Source organism: Parasteatoda tepidariorum, chromosome 9 (genome assembly GCF_982258835.1).
Source record: "Parasteatoda tepidariorum strain Cologne lab strain chromosome 9, Ptep-v5.0, whole genome shotgun sequence".
Classification (NCBI taxonomy): domain Eukaryota; kingdom Metazoa; phylum Arthropoda; class Arachnida; order Araneae; family Theridiidae; genus Parasteatoda; species Parasteatoda tepidariorum.
Window position 1 is genome coordinate 34,816,197 of NC_141763.1, and position 19,977 is coordinate 34,836,173.

At 32.3% G+C, this 19,977-nt stretch overlaps 2 protein-coding genes across 2 annotated transcripts in view; both read left to right on the forward strand.

The window, feature by feature from the left end:
* Nucleotides 1-11,215: 11,215 nt before the first annotated feature.
* LOC139426871 (uncharacterized) lies at nucleotides 11,216-15,487 on the forward strand. The gene has a single exon (XM_071186988.2). It carries the CDS (start codon nucleotides 11,216-11,218, stop codon nucleotides 15,485-15,487), a length of 4,272 nt encoding a protein of 1,423 aa, XP_071043089.2.
* Nucleotides 15,488-18,179: 2,692 nt separating this feature from the next.
* LOC107453046 (bestrophin-4) overlaps nucleotides 18,180-19,977 on the forward strand; it is a 29,302-nt gene continuing 27,504 nt past the window's right edge. The window contains exon 1 of the mRNA XM_043048704.3: nucleotides 18,180-18,320. The gene's annotated coding sequence lies outside the window, so the exon portion shown is untranslated. The remainder of the gene's footprint in view (nucleotides 18,321-19,977) is intronic.

Genomic DNA, 19,977 nt, shown 5'->3' on the forward strand with positions numbered 1-19,977 from the left:
AGATTTGCTTGGTTAGTGAAATTAACCACAGTCTTTAAAACTCTACTCGATCTAAAGTCAAATAGATTGCCGTATTACAAATTATACTGTTCCAATTGATAAGTCTGTCGGTTGTTTAATTCTTCTTCTTCTTGTCGTTTGTTTATCTGAAACTTTCCCCAGACCGGGAGGAATAATATAGGTCTATATGACTCTGGTTTAGTTAGGTCCATATTTGGCTTATTTATAAAGGTGATCCTGGTTATTTTTCAACAATTAGGGAAGGACCCCAGTTGAAGGTACTTAGCTAAAAGAAAAAAAAATTAGCTAAAAGAAAACCTAAACTCTAGCTTTATAAAAATATAATTATATTTTTTGACGCGTCGTCAACGATGAATAAAGATTTCGAAATTTTGAAGTAATTTATTTCAAAATAAAGTAATAATAATTAAAAAATCAATTGTTATTATTATTGATGTGAAAATTTAATATAGATATTTGAAAAAAAAAACAGGTACTTCTTCTCCCCATATTAAAAAATCATAACAGCCATCGTTGTTTTGGGTGCTAACCTTTACGTTACAATTTGTTTTGCTGCTTAAAAACTATAAAATGTAGAAATTTGAATTTACGAAAGCGTGTTGAAAAATGTGCAGGGAGTATGAAGGGATAAAAACAATTAACATTCATTAAATAGTTCTAAATTAGGTCAAACTTTTGACTGCTCGCCTGATCAAACTATTGAGACCATATTCCCTGGATTATATCTACCCCAACCCCCTCGTATTTGGAGAGTCAGGAATCCAAATCCATCAACTATAAAAAATGTATGTATATAGAGAGATTATGATTTTCAGTCTGATTTCATAATTTAAAATATTGTATGCACCAATTAATTAGCATTTTAGAGGTCCCCCCTTTAAAACCATTAAGATTGAGTTCTAAAACGTGAAGATCCGATCATTAGATCAAAAGTTATTCAGGGTGATCTGTTTATTTATTTATTTATTTTGCGCGCTGAACAGCAAATTTAGAAGTATCAATACTAAAGAGGTGCAGTTTAATATAGTAAGAATATAATTTTGGCCATAAACATATGCACATGAATAAGCACAAAATATTACTGAATAACAATAAAGCAAGAAATGGAAAGTTAATCAGCGAACTGGAGATAGATATGATTTATAATATAAATGGGGCCAGTCAATATTTCAGCCAGTCAATAGGGCTCAACACAGGACGGAAGTTTTAAGAGAAGACTTAGAAGTTTTTAAGTTTTTTGAGGTGATGAATACGAACTCAATTTTAATTACGTAAGAGATCTTACTTTTATACTTAGTTTATTTATTTTTTGGCCTAATGTAGACAAATAAGTGCTTATTTGAAAACAAAATAAAAATTAAATAAAATAAAACTTTACATAAAGAAAAATAATTATTTAATTTGATTGATTATTTGATTTAGTTGATTATTTAATGTTGTCGTGTCTATGCTAGTGCAAAGATTAGAGTACTCCAAAAGTCTTGATAACAAGAATTATTTAATTAAGTAATTTTAAGAAAACATTTGTTTTAAGACATTGATTGAAATATAATAAAATTTTTAAAATAATATAAAAAAGGATTTCTACCAGTATAATTAAAATATTCATTTTAATATTAAATATTTTTTTTAGTAATATTATATACTCAATACCCTACTAATTTCTATTAAATAAAACGTTCTTGTGAAAGCAAGAATGGAATACTAAGCAAAGTACATATATATCAGCTTTAACGCATTTGGCGTAAAATTTAATTTTCATAATTAAAGTGGTAGTAAATGTATACTATTTTTTTCTTTAATAAACTTAATTTTTAAATGATTTTGTCACCACTATTCGCGATCGCAACGAACTACAGGGGGCGTTGTTGTATGAGACTAATACCTGCGATTTCTATATGAACAGTCATTCAGTTACTCTGGAGAAGTCTTTAATGTAGCGTGTAACATTGTAACGTTCCTTCTTTATCATAGCTTATTAAATTTAAAAAAGAAAAGTGTTTGATATCCTTTCTTATGCAACCGAAAACAAGATGGCATCGCTTTTTTTAAAGAAGGAACATCCGAAACACATCTGAAAAATATTTGTAAATAAACAGAAAAAAATATGTATATCTTCTTATTAGAGTTAAACCTAATGCCTGAGAAATAGCTTTACTAAATTTAATGATATAACCTGAGAGGCCTATTTAAACTTTATATTTCATAGTTTTAAGAATCATATTACTTCAAACATTAAAATAAGCAAAAAGTATTCATAAGCTTCATAATTTAATTTAATTTAATTTTGTAAAAAAAGTTCTTTGACAACAATTTTTATCAAAAAATTTTAAGTTTTAATAAAAATCATTATTTAGAAACTAAAAAACGTAAAATAAAGAATGCTTACGATACAAAGCAAAAAAGAAAAAACCAATTCTAAAAATTCCTTACATTAAAATAAACAACTTTCATGTTTTTTCTTTTTTGATTCATAATCGGACGCAGAAAGTCATTCTATAGAAAACTATCATCAAATAAGAAAAAAATTACTTAAAAGTAAAAATTTTTATTTTATAAAAATTAACACTTACCTGCTTTATAAATCAGAAGAATTCCAAAATGATTTGTTCTTCGACTTTTGTTACCATTTTTTAGTGCTACGAAAATGCGTCTTTGGGATTTGCCAAAAATAGAACAAGATGCAATTTTATTTTTTCAGGAGCGAAATATTTTGCCCATTGTCCACCGAAATCCGATAAACTACTTTGATTTTAAATAAAGTGTTTCATTTTATGATTTATCGCAAAAATTTTGCTGTAGATTGGTGGCACTTAAAAACCGCCAAATCTGTAGTTGCGGTGGCGTTATTACGTAAGTACCGAATTTTTATTCCATACTTTTCTGAATCATATTACTTCAAACATTAGAATATGCAAGAAGTATACATTAACACATAATGTTATACCATTTAATTTTTCAAAACGATTATTTTAACAATTTTTATCAAAAAATTGTAAACTAAAAAACGTAAAATAAGGAATTCTTAGGATAAAAAAAACGATTTTAAAAATTCCTCATATTGAAATAAAAAACTTCCATATTGTTTCTCTTTTTATTCTTATAGTTCTTAATCAGACGTAAAAAAGCATTATGTAGAGAACTATCATCAAATGAAAAAAAAATATTTACAAGCAAATTTCTTATTGTAAAAATCATTGCACTTACCTGATTTATAATTCCCGAAGAATTCCAAAATGATATGTTCCTTGTTTGAAAACTTTATTCTCAAATAATAGATACATAGTTTATCCCTTCATTACTTTTAGATAACATACTACACAGCAAAATTTTATAATTGATATGAATTTGAATATGTAGCTAAAATCAGAATAGCTGAATTCTAGTTGAACTTATTCTTTCAAAACTAAAAAATACTTACCAAGAAAACGATTAAAATTAATTAAGAATCAGCATAAATGGCACTATTTTAAGTAACTTGGATAATTTTTTATTGTTGTTTTCCGAATTATATGGATACAGAAATATATACTATTCTATAACGAAGAAGAATATTCTATAACTATTACAATTCTGTGTGTTCTGAATTCATATTTATTCACTGGAATGACGAAAGCAATGTTGACTTCACTTTAATTCGTAATGAATTGAAGACAGAAGAAATGCATTTTACCTTAATACACACATCTGTAACAGTATCCGAAATCGTAAGTCATCACAAGTTTGTTGATAATAGAAATTAAAAATTATTGAGGAATTTTTCTTCAAATGTTTGGCGTGTTCTGTTCCTGAAAGATTTACTAATATTCTGGAGATTTTTTTCAAGTTCTTCGGCCTTTTCCTTAGGGAAATTTTGTTTCTTATTTGCTGCTAAAAAATGGCGTCTGATTCTGTCAATGATTTTGATGGAACTAAATGAAAACGTGATAAATTAATGTCTGATATTTACAGGCTCCCGCTAGAGGGCGTACTCGAGCGTTGCGATCGCGAATTCTTAAAAAATTTAAGCATATATATAGCTCGTTCAGCAGTAGTTGGCACTTGGCTCCGCTTTCATCACGTGGTATGCGACGATACTATTTCGCTATTTTTGGGAGAAGGTTGCGATTTGGCGATCGCGTGGCAAAAATATTTATTTCGCAAATTTTATGTGCATTTTTTTTAACAATAAATAATTCATAAATTTGATGATATTTTGCACCATTTTTTATATTTCTTTCTTTTGAGTGAATAGTTTGTCCTTTATGAGACATTTCGCTGGGAGAACAGCAGTTTTTAAATTTAAACTATATTTAATTAGCTAGTGTAACAAAAGGTATAATAGCAGATTACAGCCCCTGAATTAGACAGGCCGACTTATCATCTATTGTTCTTTCTTTCTTTATTTATTTAAACAAAACTGGGTGCCTAGGCCGCGTAGCGGCCTTTACCCCATTCATCATGAAAATTATATACAGTGAATAAAACATTTTGAATTATGTAACAATGTGGTAACATTATAATAAAGTGACCATGATCAGAAGTATGTACAAACTTGATCGGAGATTTACATTAATTGCCATTGAAAAATGAATACAGCCATGATTAGATGGATATACATGAAATACGAGCTTAATCTGTGAAATTTACATTAATTGCAGTAGAAATTTGGAATTGAGCATTAAAAATTGATGATAGCATATATACAGAAAATCGGGATTCAAAATCATGAAGATTCTACATAAATTTTGCAAAGCCTTAATGGCGCCATCTAGCATGCTTTAATGATTTGTGGTAGCCATAAAAAAATCAAGCCGTTTACTTGTGCAATAATAAAACAATGAAAAAATTCAATATGACAAATTGGCGTTTTTACATAACACTAGAAATATTGATGGTAGACTTAAATTAAAAATAAAGATAAAATATGATTTGATATGTACAATAATTGATTTTTGAAAAATGAAAGACATAATTGATGAATATAGATAAATCATACCTTGATATATGATAAAATAACATATTTGGAGAAAATGCAGTAAATATATTTCATCAGAGAAATATTGCTCTTTAAATACTATAGAATTTGCAAAAGAATTTAACGTGCATAAGTTCATAAATATGTATGCATAAATTGGCTATATTATCAGAAAATAAGGTAATTTAATTTAACGTAAGTAAAAGTCTGCAGTGAAAAGTTCAGTGAATTTAACTTTAGAGTCTTGAAAATAAAAATGGAACTCACTGCGATTGAGATGTTTCTCCAATGATCCCCCGCAGAAGGCGGAGCACTTCTTCATTTTTGAGCAATTCCTGTAATTCTTTGATTAATGACACTAATCGGTGAGCAAGTTTAGGCGTCGAATTTGATGTTGCTCGAGGGCTCCTTCTGCTGGGGCGGGTCTCGCACCCAGTATAGTTGGCTGTGCGGCTTTTGTAACAATTACAGCATTTTGGAGGTGTTGTTTTGTCTTTGTTGCATTCATGTGACATGTGGTTTCCAGCACATTTTACACACCTTGCAGTGCATTGCAGTGGCTTTGCGTATGTCCATAATTTTGGCAGTTGTAACATTGTATAGGTCCTAGACCTCCTCGAAATCGTTCGATTTTGATCGGGATCTGCTGTATGTTGTTGACTTCGAATACTCTATGGTGATTCGCCGTTGATGTTAGGATTATGAGAAAAAGTGGAAGGAGCCGACAGGCCTCTCCCATTCTCTTCTTAAACTGCACTATTTTAAAGGTTTCAATATTGTTTTTCTGTAATTCTGTATTGATGGCATCTGTATCAAAATCCACAGGCAGGCCCCGGACCAAAACCTTAATAAATCTGGCTTGCAGTGTTATTTCAGGTTTTCTGGGCGGATCCCGTACTTTGTCGGTATCATCCTTGGGTTTTGTTGTCGGAAAGACAGTAACGTCATCGGTTGAGTTATGGTGGCTAGAAGAAAGACAGCTGTTTGTAGTCATGAGTGCAGAATTATCGTTAATTGTTTTGACTGCATTTTGCTTCTTCTTCTTTTTTATTTTTTTTTGCTGGTGATTCTGTATTATTGTTAATATTGATGTCTGTGTCAGTTTCTGTATATGGTGTTGCATTCAAGTTTTCATCTTTATTTTCCATGGTTATGTCGCCAGTGCTTGGATTAGTTTCAGTCATTATTGATTCGACTTGAATGGATTTTTTATTCATCTCCTTGTTTTCTTCTGCTTGAATTTTCCTCTTCCATCTGACGTGATAAGCTGCATTTGTCAGTTATAGGAAGTAATTGTATTCGTAGTCTCCAGGGTAACTTGATCTTATTTGAATTAGAAGTTTGCTAAGTAATTTATCTAAACGAATCAGCTCCTCTGTATCAAACTGAGTGTAAAACTCTACGAGATCGTCAATATGTTCGTGTTCAACTAGTGGAAAGTATTTTTTTGATATCCCACAGATAGCAATGATTTCTTGTAATGACGTGGATTCTTTGCAGTGCGACGGTGAATTACGACCAGAGAGTGAGACCTTTCCACCACGAGCTGTTTTATGATACGGCATGACTTGAAAAAACAAAATGGCGGGCTCAAAATCCAGACATCAAAAATGGCTAGTTGGCAGTATTATCTCTCCCGACTCCAGAATCTGACGAGATCAAAATAAGTATCACTCACCTCGTAAAGTTCAGGATAATCAGCATCAATTCGACATAACCGGCATCACAAGAAAGAAGAGGACATCAGTAGAGCATCATCCTTCAAGACTTCACTGTCGGAACTGATTTTTCATGTCATTATCATACATCATCATTTATTGTTGGAGCAAAGAGCAAACATTAGAACATGGAATAAATATTTTCAAGTGGTAGTTTAATAATTGTAATTCTTGGTTTAATAAGTTCGATTTAGTAGATTTTAATCCACCACTATTTCTAAACAATGCGTAGGTTTATATAATTCACCACTTTATAGTACTTATGAAATGTTTTACATTTTTAAAAGCAAGCAAATATTGTCAACTATTTGCAAAATTTACTTTGTAGCTATTTACCGTTTTTTTTAAATTATTTCGCTGTATCCAGAGCAGTTGGCATCTCTGTAATAACATAACTAATACTAACATAACGTTAACTTGCGAACTTGTTTGCTCCAATATTGCTTGATAGGACAGCTCTGATAGTATAGGAGCCTTATAGCAGATGATAAAGCAAAGTAAGTGACTGAAAAAGAATTCACTTTTTGTGTTTGACGCAAATTAAGGGTTGTCTCAATTTCAACAACGGAGATGTTTCTCTTCTAACTACCGCGCTGAAATGAACCCTGCGTCCCAGGAGGTGGAGCCAAGTCTCAACTTCTGGTGAACGAACTATATCAATATGTGCTACTGTCATGGTTGTCAGCTTAAGCTTTTTCAAATACAACGAATTTTTTTGCTTATAATTGAAATTTTAATTCCATTTTAATACCATTGAGAAAAATCATAATGGAAGGGATTGAAAGTTGGCAGGTATGAAAACAGGCTAAACGCAGACGCATTGTATTAAAGTCTTGTGTAATGGGTGAGAAAAAGTTTGAATTGAAGGAATGGGAATGAACGAATTCTTCATAGCCTTTTGCTTCTCCAATTAATGTTCTTGGATTCCTGCCGAAAGAAAATATCTGATATTTTTTGAATTAATATGTCACGTTTTAATGACATGGCAGAAGCTAAAGAAACTAAAATAATAATAATATTGGCATCTGTGCATAAAATCTTTGACCGACTTCGTATCGTATTACATGCACAGTCGCCTTACTGCCAAAGCATTTCTCACAGCGTTCATGAGGAAAATTTTAGTTGAGATAAAAAAAGTGGATCCAGATATAGAGAAAAAGTTCCGTAGCTGGATGAGAGGTGAACAATTTTTGGAAGAAACTGAAATACCAAGGTGGATTAGATTTGAAGATTGTATTTGCCCATTTACTGTGTGAGTAGGAAGAAAGGGTGCAGTTTTCATACACTTCATTTGAGATAAAGCCTAGTAGGGGAAAAAAAAGAAACAAGTATTGCACTCCTGGAAATGTTGGAAGTTACATTCGCTGCTTCGAATATCCTAGAATTGATTAATAAAATATAAAAAGACATTTTTTAATCTTATATCTTAGTATTATAAAAATAAAACTTGCCTCATTAGACTTGAAAGGAGAAAATAAATAGCACCTTTATAAAAAAAAAAGGCTGATTTTTCTTATTCTTCATCATTTTAATCGGATTTTCCTAATGAATATGTATTCTTGGGCAATGAAAAATGTGATAAAAACATCTGATTTAAGAGAAACCTTTGGTAACATTTAATTTGTAATACGGAAAAAAATTGGACAGGATAGTTGTATAGACGTAATATTTAAAAAATATTATATAAAAAAATATATGAAACTGCATATTTGTGTGGTAACAACTCAAAATAAATAAAAATGCAGACAAATCAGTGAGAACATCTGAAATTAGAATCCATTAAAATAATAATAATAATAGTCTACATTTATAATACGCTAACGAAATGAGTGAAATTCTTGAATTGAATTATTTATAATTCTTTTTAAAAGCTATTGGAAAGTATTATTATAATTCTTTTTAAAAAGCTGTTGAAAAATATTATTTTTAATAGTTATAATCTTCGGAACGAAAGATCAATCGTTACTATTAAGCAATTCACGATTAAATTTTTTAGTGTACATTTTCTTGCAGTGTCCTGATCTACAATGAATAATATTTAATTTAGAAAATATCTTTTTTGATTACACAGCTGAAATAACGATTTCATAAAAATTTAAATAAAACACTTTTAAACTCCTTCTATATGAACATGCTTCGCTAATTTATGAGCATAAAGTATAAAAGAATTCCGTAGCGGTTTCCGCGCAAAAAATAATTAAAATACGCGTTATCGTGGCAAAAAAAACTTACTATATACATATATATATATATATATATATATATATATATATATATATATATATATATATATATATATATGCGTCTATCGTTGTCGCGCTTTGTTCTGACATGGGACCTAGAACTGAAAGTTCCCGTTTTATTTCGCACTTTGACAGCCAATTCTACCTCAGTTCTTGAAGCTGCACTTCTAAGAAATTTTTTTAATCATAAATGAGATTTCGATTTTTCATCAGGAGTAAAAGGAGAATAGCGGATGAGAATAGAAAGCTTTCTGATTCGTGGGGATTTAAGTATTTTTTTGAGGAGTTTACAAAGATTTTTACAAGCCTAACATGCAATTCAACTATCAGTCCTTGCAAGGTCTATAATCTAAAAAGACACGAGAGCAAACATTCAACATTTTCTGATTTGCTAGGCAATGATCGTGTAAAAAAGTATGAAACGTTAAATCGCTCCCTTATAGCGCAGAAAGTTTTCTTTAGAAAAGCCACCGCTGGATTCCGTTGAAGGCAATCTAAAAATCGCGGGCCTCATTGCCTAAAGGGGTGATTTTTGAGAAGAACACTTAATGATTGCTGCTGAAAAGCTTTAGCCTGATACTGCCAACAAATTTTTAAAAAATAATAGCCTAAGTAGAACATCAATTGAGAAGGGAATGGAAAATCTGTGATTCGACTGAACAGCTGAAAATGCTGCATCTAAATTTAAATATTTTTCTTTGATAATTGAGGAGTCCACGGACATCACCTCGACGGCACAGTTTTTACCATTTGTTAGAGGCATAATTGACAATTTTGATGTAACCGAAGAATTACTTGGAATGAGCTTCATGAAGAGAATAACAACTGGTGCAGATATTTTATCGTCAATATTAAATTTATGTGTATGCAAATCTGAAAATTTTAATCTTAACAAAATTGTCAGTATTACAGAAGGTGCTTCATCAATGACAGGGGGAAATAATGGAATGGTTAGTTTACATCATGTATATTATGCAACGGATAATCAACTTCATACTGCTTTACCACCTATGGATCGCGTACAAAACGCTGATGTGTTTTAAGTAGTTGGCACATATTTTGCAGAACCAGTTACTTTATGAAACAATTCTAAAACATGGATTTGCTTTTTACCTGTGCTATATACCGTGTCTTTCATCTCGAACTTGTGACGCGTCTCCTTCCTTGTGACGCTTTCATCACTTTGTTGCACTCTTGATGGTTTACAGTGACAATGGCGCGCATTTTACTGGAGTTGCAATTCATATATCTTGAGTTGATTTCATTGAACTCTCTTTTAAGGTAGGATAATTTCATATCAATATTGGATAATTTCCCAAAGTACTTTTTTTATATGTTCATCTGATATTTTAAAATATGAATAAGACATTTTTCGCAAAGACCTGACACAAAAATGAAATTCCGAGCAACTATGTGCACGAGTAAATACAAACAAAGCCGTAACGTCAAAAAAAAAGAAATAGTCACGTCAATGCTATGACGTCAGAAGAGGATCTCAAGACTTCCGGTAGGGTTTCTTCTTTTTATGGATAGATGGTGTTCCAGACGCAAGTGCGTGAACACAGATGCAGTGATTACCAGACGCAAATGCGTGAACGCAGATGCGGTGATTATTTATTATATTATTTATTATATTATTTCTTACATTATTCTTTTGTTGGCAACATGTATATATTCTTTGTGTACTTTTGTGATAGTAAAAGAGTTTGTTCTATGAGATACTTGTTTTAGTGTTGATTGTAATTAGAAACATTTACGTTTACAACCAACATATTTTGGTGCCGAAACAACTCGGTTTAAAATTAAATACGAATCAGATGAATAATTTACGCAGTCACTCTTTTAAAAACTAGCGAAACTTCAAACATCAGTACTACTCAATGATGGAGAAACAAAACGATAAAGAACTTGGCAATAGTCTGGCACTTTTGAAAAGAAAAAGAAGAACAGTGCGAGGTAATGTTACTCGATTTATTACTCAATTAAATTCCGATCTTTCTGCAACCTCTGACACTTTAAATGAAAATGTTGAATATATTAGTCATCGGCTTTCCGATTGCTTGTTAGAAATGAAGAGATTGGATAATGACATTCATAGTTTATTAACAGATGGTGATTATGACAATGATATCATTCAATGTGAAGAATACGTGGATAATGCCGAACTCGCTATCTTTAAAGCAAAAAAATTTGGTAGTAGAAATAATTTTGAATTTAATACGTTCCAATCGCCAGAAGTAACCGTTTCTCAAATACCTGTTACACAAGTACCCGTTATGCAATTACCCGTTTCTCACTCTCACACTGTGAAACTCCCTACTATTAAACTGGATACTTTTCGAGGTGATATTGAACAATGGCAGTGTTTCTGGGAACAATTTCAATCTTCTATTGACGATAATAATAGTCTATCATTAATTGATAAACATGTGTTTTTGCGAGGATATTTAGAAGATGAACCAAGACGGTTAGTTGACGGAATCAGTGTTAGTGCCGGCACATATGAAACTACAAAAGCTCTTCTTCAAAACCGATATGGCGACAAAAACAGAATAATTCAAGCCCATTTAGACTTTTTGGAAAATATTTCGCCAATACGTAATCCCACTCCTATTGCATTGAATGAAGTATTTATAGAATGCAACAGAAGACTAAATGCTTTAACGGCTTTAGGAGAGGATATCAACGCTTACGGGCGAGTTTTAGCTCCAAAAATTTTACGTGCCTTTCCGGATGATATTTGTCGCCGATGGATCATTTACGCAAAAAGAGAGAAAATATCTGAAGGTGATATGAATAAACTAGTGCAATATTTATCTGAAGAAGTAGAAGGTGCTCTCACAACACTAAAAATTCGAGGTGAGCAAAACTTTAATTACACATTTAAAACATCTACAGCAGCCTTGCATGTGAATTCTAAAAAGATTAACCAGACTAAAAAACCATCTCCATTTTGCCCCTTGTGTGAAATTAACGGTCACTGGCCGCAAGATTGTACAAATATAACTGATATTGATACTCGAATCCAAAAATTAAAAACCTCTGGTAGATGCTTCCTGTGTACTAATCGTGGCCATAGTATAAAAAATTGCCTTCGCAAAGATAAAGCGTTCTGCATAAGATGCAAAAAGAAGCACCATGTCTCTATTTGTAGAAACAACAGTTCAAATCAACCTAGCCAATCTATTTCTACAAATAACATAGATACTCGTACACCTAATTTTACTCACTTACAGACTGCTCGAGTATATATAACTGGCCCAACTGGCATTACTAAGCTTACAAGATGCATTTTAGATTGTGGAAGTCAAACCAGTTTCATTCATTCACATCTTGTAGACTACCTTAAATTAGATGTTATTAGCTCTGATTCACTTGAAATTCATGCATTCGAATCATCATCAAATCAGGCTCAATCGAGACGCAAAGTAAGATTTAAACTATCAAGTATTTGGAATCAGTCAGAAATTTATCTACATGCATTTGAAAGTCCTAATAGATATGCAGTTCATCCATCAGTTCCATTAGAGATTGCTTCTACGGCTCATAAGAAAAAATTTAAACTTGCTGATCCGAATGACACCATTCAAGAGATGCCTATAGAAGTTTTAATTGGTGCAGATTTTTACTGGACGGTGGTGAATTCTGAGATTCCTTTCAGACTTTCGGAAACAATTGTGCTCATTCCATCAATCTTTGGCTGGATTTTGTCTGGATCCAGATCTCATACATCTGTCGCTTCTTTATCGTCAGTTCATAATATCAGCATCACATCACCATATATTTTGGATGATCAAGTTAGGAAATTCTGGGACTTAGATACTTTAGGTATTAAAGCCATGCAAGACAGAGAAATGTCCATTCGCAATTCTGAAATATTGGAAGACTTTCGCAGTTCTTATGAAGTCCTAGAAAATCGTCGTGTTGTTAGATTACCTTGGAAGAAAGACGTTACTCTTTCTTCAAATAACTATCACGTAGCATCAAAACGCTTCAATACATTGTGCAAGAAGCTCCAAACAGATCCTAGCTTAAAGGAAATGTATATTACACTCATTGAAGATTACATAGACAAAAGGCAAGTTGACATAGCACCGGAAAATCATGATAAAGAAGAAAAAAGCTATTACATACCCCATCATGTAGTCATTAAAGAGAAGAACGCAGAAATTAAGGGACGAATAGTGTTCGACGCCTCTTCTCACACACCAGGCCATCCATCATTAAACGATGTTCTAGAACAAGGTCCCAACTTACTTCCAGAAATTTTAGCCACTTTATTACGATTTCGTCTTCACAAACAAGCAATTATTAGTGATGGAAGTCAGGCTTTTTTACAATTAACCTTGTGGGAAAAAGACAGATGTGCTACTAAGTTCTTGTGGTTCAAAACTAGGAAAAATGATGATGAACATTTGCAGCTAGAGAATGAAATTGTGGTCTATCAATTTACACATTTGCCCTTTGGATTAACCAGCAGCCCATTCCTTCTTTCAGCTACACTTGACGAATTATGCTGCATGTACTCCAACATTTATCCCACAGCAGCTAAACATCTAAAAGGCAATATTTTCATGGATGATTTCGTTGTGGGAGTTGATTCAGAAATCGAAGTGAAGACCCTATTTCACGAAATGCAAGAACTCACGAGTCTTATAAGCCTTCCCTTAGCGAAATGGAGTACCAACTCACAAGTTTTGAAAAACGAATGGAAGAAAGAAAAAATAAAGTTTAAAAGTAAGACTCAAGTCTTAGGTGTTCATTGGGATACAGAAGAAGATTCGTTTCATCAAAATATTAAGGAGCATGACCGCGATTTATTTAAGGAACCGGTCACTAAACGCTTACTTCTGAAAACAATCTCAAAGATTTTTGATCCCTTGGGAATTTTCTTACCATCTACTGTAATAGGAAAAATTCTCTTTCAAGAAAAATGGCTATGCGGTATTGAATGGGACGAACTTTTACCCCCATCTATCGCATCAAGGTGGTCAAAATGGATTATAGACTTACCACATTTAAACAACATTCGAATCCCCAGATGGATTGGAATATCTTCTGCTGATGTTACCATTCACGTATTCTGCGATGCTACGGAACGAGCTTACGGAACAGTGTTATATGTACGATTCACAGAAGATACTAAATTTCATGTTCGAATGGTTTGCAGTCGTAATAGGCTTTCTCCTCTGAAAAGAATAACACTTACCCGCTTAGAGCTGTTAGCCGCATTATTGAGTGCTCGATTACTCCATTATTTTTGTACAGAAACTAAACTGGATAGGAACGCAGCGACACTTTGGACTGACTCAACAGTTGCCTTAAATTGGATACAAGGTGATCCAAATCGTTGGAAAACTTTTGTCTGTAACCGAACGAACGAAATTCTCAATTACACAAATCCAACACAATGGCGGCATTGCCCTGGCAATGAAAATCCTGCCGACCACTTGTCTCGTGGTGTTGCACCAACAGAGCTTAAATCATTGGATCTTTGGTGGCTAGGACCAACCTGGCTAACACAATCATCAGAGTTTTGGCCTTCAAAACAACTGAGTTACGCTAATCCAGATATTCATGCTGAACTACGTAAACCATCTTCTCAATCTTTATTGATAACTCCTTACCAACCTCTTATTGATATATTACAGTTCGCATCGCTCAAAAATGAGCAAAAACACCCTTTGCTTCTTGATGGTTCTCATCCTTTTGTACATCTTTTCATATACCACACACACGTGAAGCTTCATCACTTAGGCGTTCAAATTGTACTTTCAGAGATTCGTTCCAACTTCTGGATAATACGAGGACGTGAAGCCATTAAACGAGTGCTCTATAAATGTCTACCTTGTAAACTCTCACAGGCATCTAGAAGTCAACAAATCGAAGCTCCTTTACCAAGGGACAGAATTACACCTTGCCTTCCATTTACTACTATTGGCATAGATTTCGCTGGCCCACTTTATGTTCGTAACTTGAAACCTTTAAATACAGCCTATATCGCACTTTTCACTTGCTCAACTACTCGTGCCGTACATATCGAATTAGTCTCTGACCTCACTACTGACAAATTTCTCATGGCCCTAAAAAGATTTGTAGGCAGAAAAGGAGTTCCTCATACAATATACACTGACAACGCCACTACCTTCCATGCCGCTAATAAAGAGCTATCCATTTTATGGGACAACTTAACATCATCAACAGTTCAACAATATTATGCCCAGACGGGAATTAAGTGGAAATTCATTGTTGCACGAGCGGCTTGGTGGGGAGGATGGTGGGAACGTTTGATCGGACTAACAAAAAGATGTTTGCGAAAATCTCTAGGTCGAACCTTGTTAGATGAAGAAGGTCTTTCTACAGCATTAGTTGGTGTTGAAGCCGCATTAAATAGTCGATCGTTAGTTTATGAAAAGGGAAATGATGATCCTGAAGAAACATTAACACCATCCCATTTTCTTACCGGTAAAAGACTTACAACCATACCTTCACAACCTGCAGCATCTAGTAGAAATCTCCCGACCTGTTCAACTGATCATTCCTCTTGAGATTGATCAGGGTGGGGAGGATGTTCCAGACGCAAGTGCGTGAACGCAGATGCAGTGATTACCAGACGCAAATGCGTGAACGCAGATGCGGTGATTATTTATTATATTATTTATTATATTATTTCTTACATTATTCTTTTGTTGGCAACATGTATATATTCTTTGTGTACTTTTGTGATAGTAAAAGAGTTTGTTCTATGAGATACTTGTTTTAGTGTTGATTGTAATTAGAAACATTTACGTTTACAACCAACACAGATGGTGAATTAAATGACTAGAGCAAGTTTAACTCAATAAAGCCTAATGCACTCTTTTTCAATTTTTAATTAATATTCGATATCATAAAGTAATTTTCTAAATTACTTTACGATTAAATTACCTACCTGAAAGCGATTATGCATTTATTTTAAAAGAAAAAAAAATCGTAACATTTTGGGGCGCAATGGAAAACTAAAGAAACTATCAACATATAAAAGTATATGAGATACTGAAGAAACGTTCTTTTACAATTGTATCTATATGTTATTTTATACATACATGACAGCCGTTTCGCACAACATTAATCTTTCCCAAAACCGGATAATTCCCAAGCCAATACCGAATTCTGATAAAAATGCACGTCGGAGAGTTTTTAAATCTAGACACAGCTCGAAATGCGTGTTTACGAAAATAGACTTAGTCATTTATGAAAATGGACATCGCATTTGATTCCGTTTTTCAAACTTCTTCTATGAGTATTGTTTTCTTAGAGACAAAAACACTAAAGAATCTAAATAAATTCGTATTGTGATATCGCCCATTTTCATAAATCACTTGGTACATTTTATTAAATTAATCTATTTCATTAAAAAAAGACTTTAAAAGACAACTGTAAGTAATCAAGAGCTTTAGCTTTTACAAGAATGCCACGGGTGCTATAAATTTATAATAGTGTTTTAATTTATGTTGTAGAAATTAAGAATCTTAAGACTCACTTTATGAATGTTCTGAATACGAAGACATCGCTTTAAGAGTTACAGCTGTAAAATGCCTAGCCATCCCCGACATCCGGGACCTTGTCCCATATTGATTATGCTTAGCGTTTAAATACGCAAGGAAAAGTAAGTGCGTAATTCCTCGTTTAGCTGTTGAATTTCAGTTGGAAATTGAAAATGCGTATTTTTTGCTGTGTCCGTTTTCTTAAACAAGCACTTCGAGCTATGTCCATTTTTGCAAACACGCATTTACAGCTTTGTCCAGTTATGCCAACACGCGTTTCGAGCAGTGTCCATATTTAGAGACACCCATTCCGAGTTGTGTTCATTTTAGCAAACACGAAAACTGCGTCCTGATTTAAAATTCACCGTCAGAGCATGAATAGCACGTGCTAAATATCAGTATGAAATTTTTATTTTTATTTGTGGACAAAAATATATAAAGGATTTATTTAACATACTGTACTAAATATTAATTTTGATACCTAGCATGAGTAAGTTGTTATAGGCAAATATCAACATAATATAATTTGTAAGTGAGATAATTTTTCTCCTGATTATGCACATTAAAGTAAAAATAAATAAATAAATCCTAGTTATAATGAACACAAATTTTTCTTTATAAAACATAATTTTTTATTGCAAGACAGGTGGTGCTCACGGTGAATTTAACTAACGAGGAATTATCACTGTGGCGAATTGTATTCTCATAGAATGAATTATTCCCACAAGAATACGTCGACGCATTATTATAAACTGTTCCACGACTGATTGTGTCCACGCAGATCTGTCACCCGGATGAATTGTGGGCAATCAATTGTCCAACATCAAATAGTGTGCGACGAATTAACACGACATCGTTTACCTCTTATAAGACAAATTTTAGTCCCGTATATTTTAATATAATTTTAGAAACCTGTACGAATCAATGTAAAAAACAATAATATCGCTCATGGGTCGCAATAGTGGAACAACTAAAAAAAAGCACGGGTTTTGGACTAAGAACTGGTGTAAATATGAAAATACACATTTTTTTCAGTAGCAATACTAGCACAACTCATAATTCAACTTGAAGGTAATCTTCGTTTAAGCAAACTAAAGCAATAACTTCTTATGCATTTTCCTTAGCAATGAAAACTTTAAACCCACTTTTCTCAAAACATGATTTTTTGAGTTGTGCAACTATTGCAGCCCATGAGCGATATATCACATTTTTAGATATTAAATATAAGTTAAAACAAAACAAATATTTTGTGGAAATAATAGAAGTTAATCATATCTAACTATTTAAAGTGTGAAACGGATTTTAATTACATCATCTTTCAAAATAAATATCTCAAAAAAAGAAAGATTGTACAAATCATTTTACAATAATAATTCCTAATCTCGAAAAGTGCTAATCAAGTACTGCTTAAATTTGATAAAGTAATTATTTTAAAAATTGCTCTTATCAAGGATGCAACGTTACAAGTTTTGTGCATTAATTTTATCTGATAGTCTTATGTCGTGGATTAGGAAAATTCATAATAGTAATCCCTTTTCCAGGGATACAATGCAGATGAGTTGATAAACTCAAATCCTAGTTGTAAATTTTTTTGCAGCTTAGTACTTGGATGATATATTTGACTAACAGACTACGTTATATGTATCATTGAACTTGTTTATGACTGAAATTCTCCCTTCATCTGTCCGAAAGTGAAAACATAAAACTTAAGGAAGAGATGCATGCGTAAATATAAAAACTTCATAACAAAACTCGATTTTAAATTGAAATTCCCTGATTCTAATTATGCATCTAACGATTGATCAAGAAGGAAACAGTAACGTAGAAATATGATGAATCGTCATGGGTAAAAGAAGTAAGTTTTATGCTAAAATCCTTTGTCATATTCATAATATTTAATAAATATAAGTGTAAAAAGTTATTATTAGATTCAGAAATTTATGAATATATATCTTATTCTTTTTAATTAATTGTTCTTCTAGCTTAAAAAAAGTGTCAGTAACTTGAAGGGCCTATCTCAATACAGTGACGCATTTTTCTCAAAGTTGAAATCACCATAAAATTTTTGAAATTTAAAATCGGAGGATTTGTTTATAGTAATATTCCTTATGAAAAATAATATCGTTTTTGCCCATAAATCGGAGGATTTGTGTGCAAAATCGATATCAAACATCGATAGGTTATATCGATGTTTGATTCACCTTTATCACCACTTTTAAAAAACCGTTGGCAAACCTGTATAAACTCGTTTACCCAAAGACTCCATGTAAAAAATTAATTTTTGCAATTGCTTACTAGTTTTCATTATTTAAATTATTAATGGTCAAAGATTGTTAACAGTAAAAGGTACATAAATTTTAACGTTATTTTTAAGTCAGCAATTTTAAATCACGAAATCCATAATTTATACGTAATCGGTCAAGTAATTCTTGAGAAATGAAAATTTAAAAATACGACTTCTTTGAAATTTGATTACTCAGACGCTATTCAACCAATTTTACTCAATTTTTTTTATTTGAAAACTAAGGGACCAAAACTATTGGGACAATTTCTAGATTGCGGCTATTGTTTATATTGTTGAGGGTCAAAGATTTAAATCTGTCGGGGGAAAAAATATATGTTTAATCAGAAAAAGTACGTTTTTGTATCTGATTTCATAACTTAAAATATTGTTTGCACACATTAATTATCTTATCTAAAGTTAGCCCCCGGAACCATAAATGATATATCTTATTAGTGATATATCTTATCAGATCAAAAGTTAACTCTGAAGGCTTACAATGTATTGTTAGAGTAGGGCTATGTGCTAGAGTTCAATACTCTAGGTTCAAATCTAGATGATGGTTAAATTCGATTCACATAGTCAGAAGTGCAGGTGAAATTATCCTCAGAAGTGAAGGGTTAGAGTCCTTCGTTTCGCTGACGTAAAAAGTTTTCGATTATTTTTTCAATTCTGAACCAGACCTGAAACAATGATGCTTCGTTTGAGATAATTTCCTAATCCTTTTTATGAGATTTAAAAGCTGAGTAATCAAGTTTTTTTTATACGTTTTGCCATGATTTATAATATTGCAATAGCTAATAGAAGATGTTACCAAGCAAACTTTCGAATAAATTCCATATCTACTGTTGCTCATTTGTCTGCGGACACGTCCTCGACGAAATATTTACGAAACGTGGAAAACGTAGAATCTAAACATAGAAAAACATGGATATACCAAAGACAAATAAGAACATAGAAAAATATGGATATCGCCTAGAAATCGCAAATATTTTCTGGTAAAAAAGTGACAATGTATTTTGTGCCATTTGTGTTATGGTGCTTATTCTTAAGCCGTAAATAACTTTTGATCTTTTTAAGGAAGTTGTATAGTTGAAATTCAATTTCTCTGGAACTATTCAACCGTTTTCGCTCAAATTTTGTATTTTACCATGTAAACTGACATACTTTAAACTGACGTAAAAAGTCGTATACCTAACAATTCAAATTTTTTCGACTATTATTAAATAAA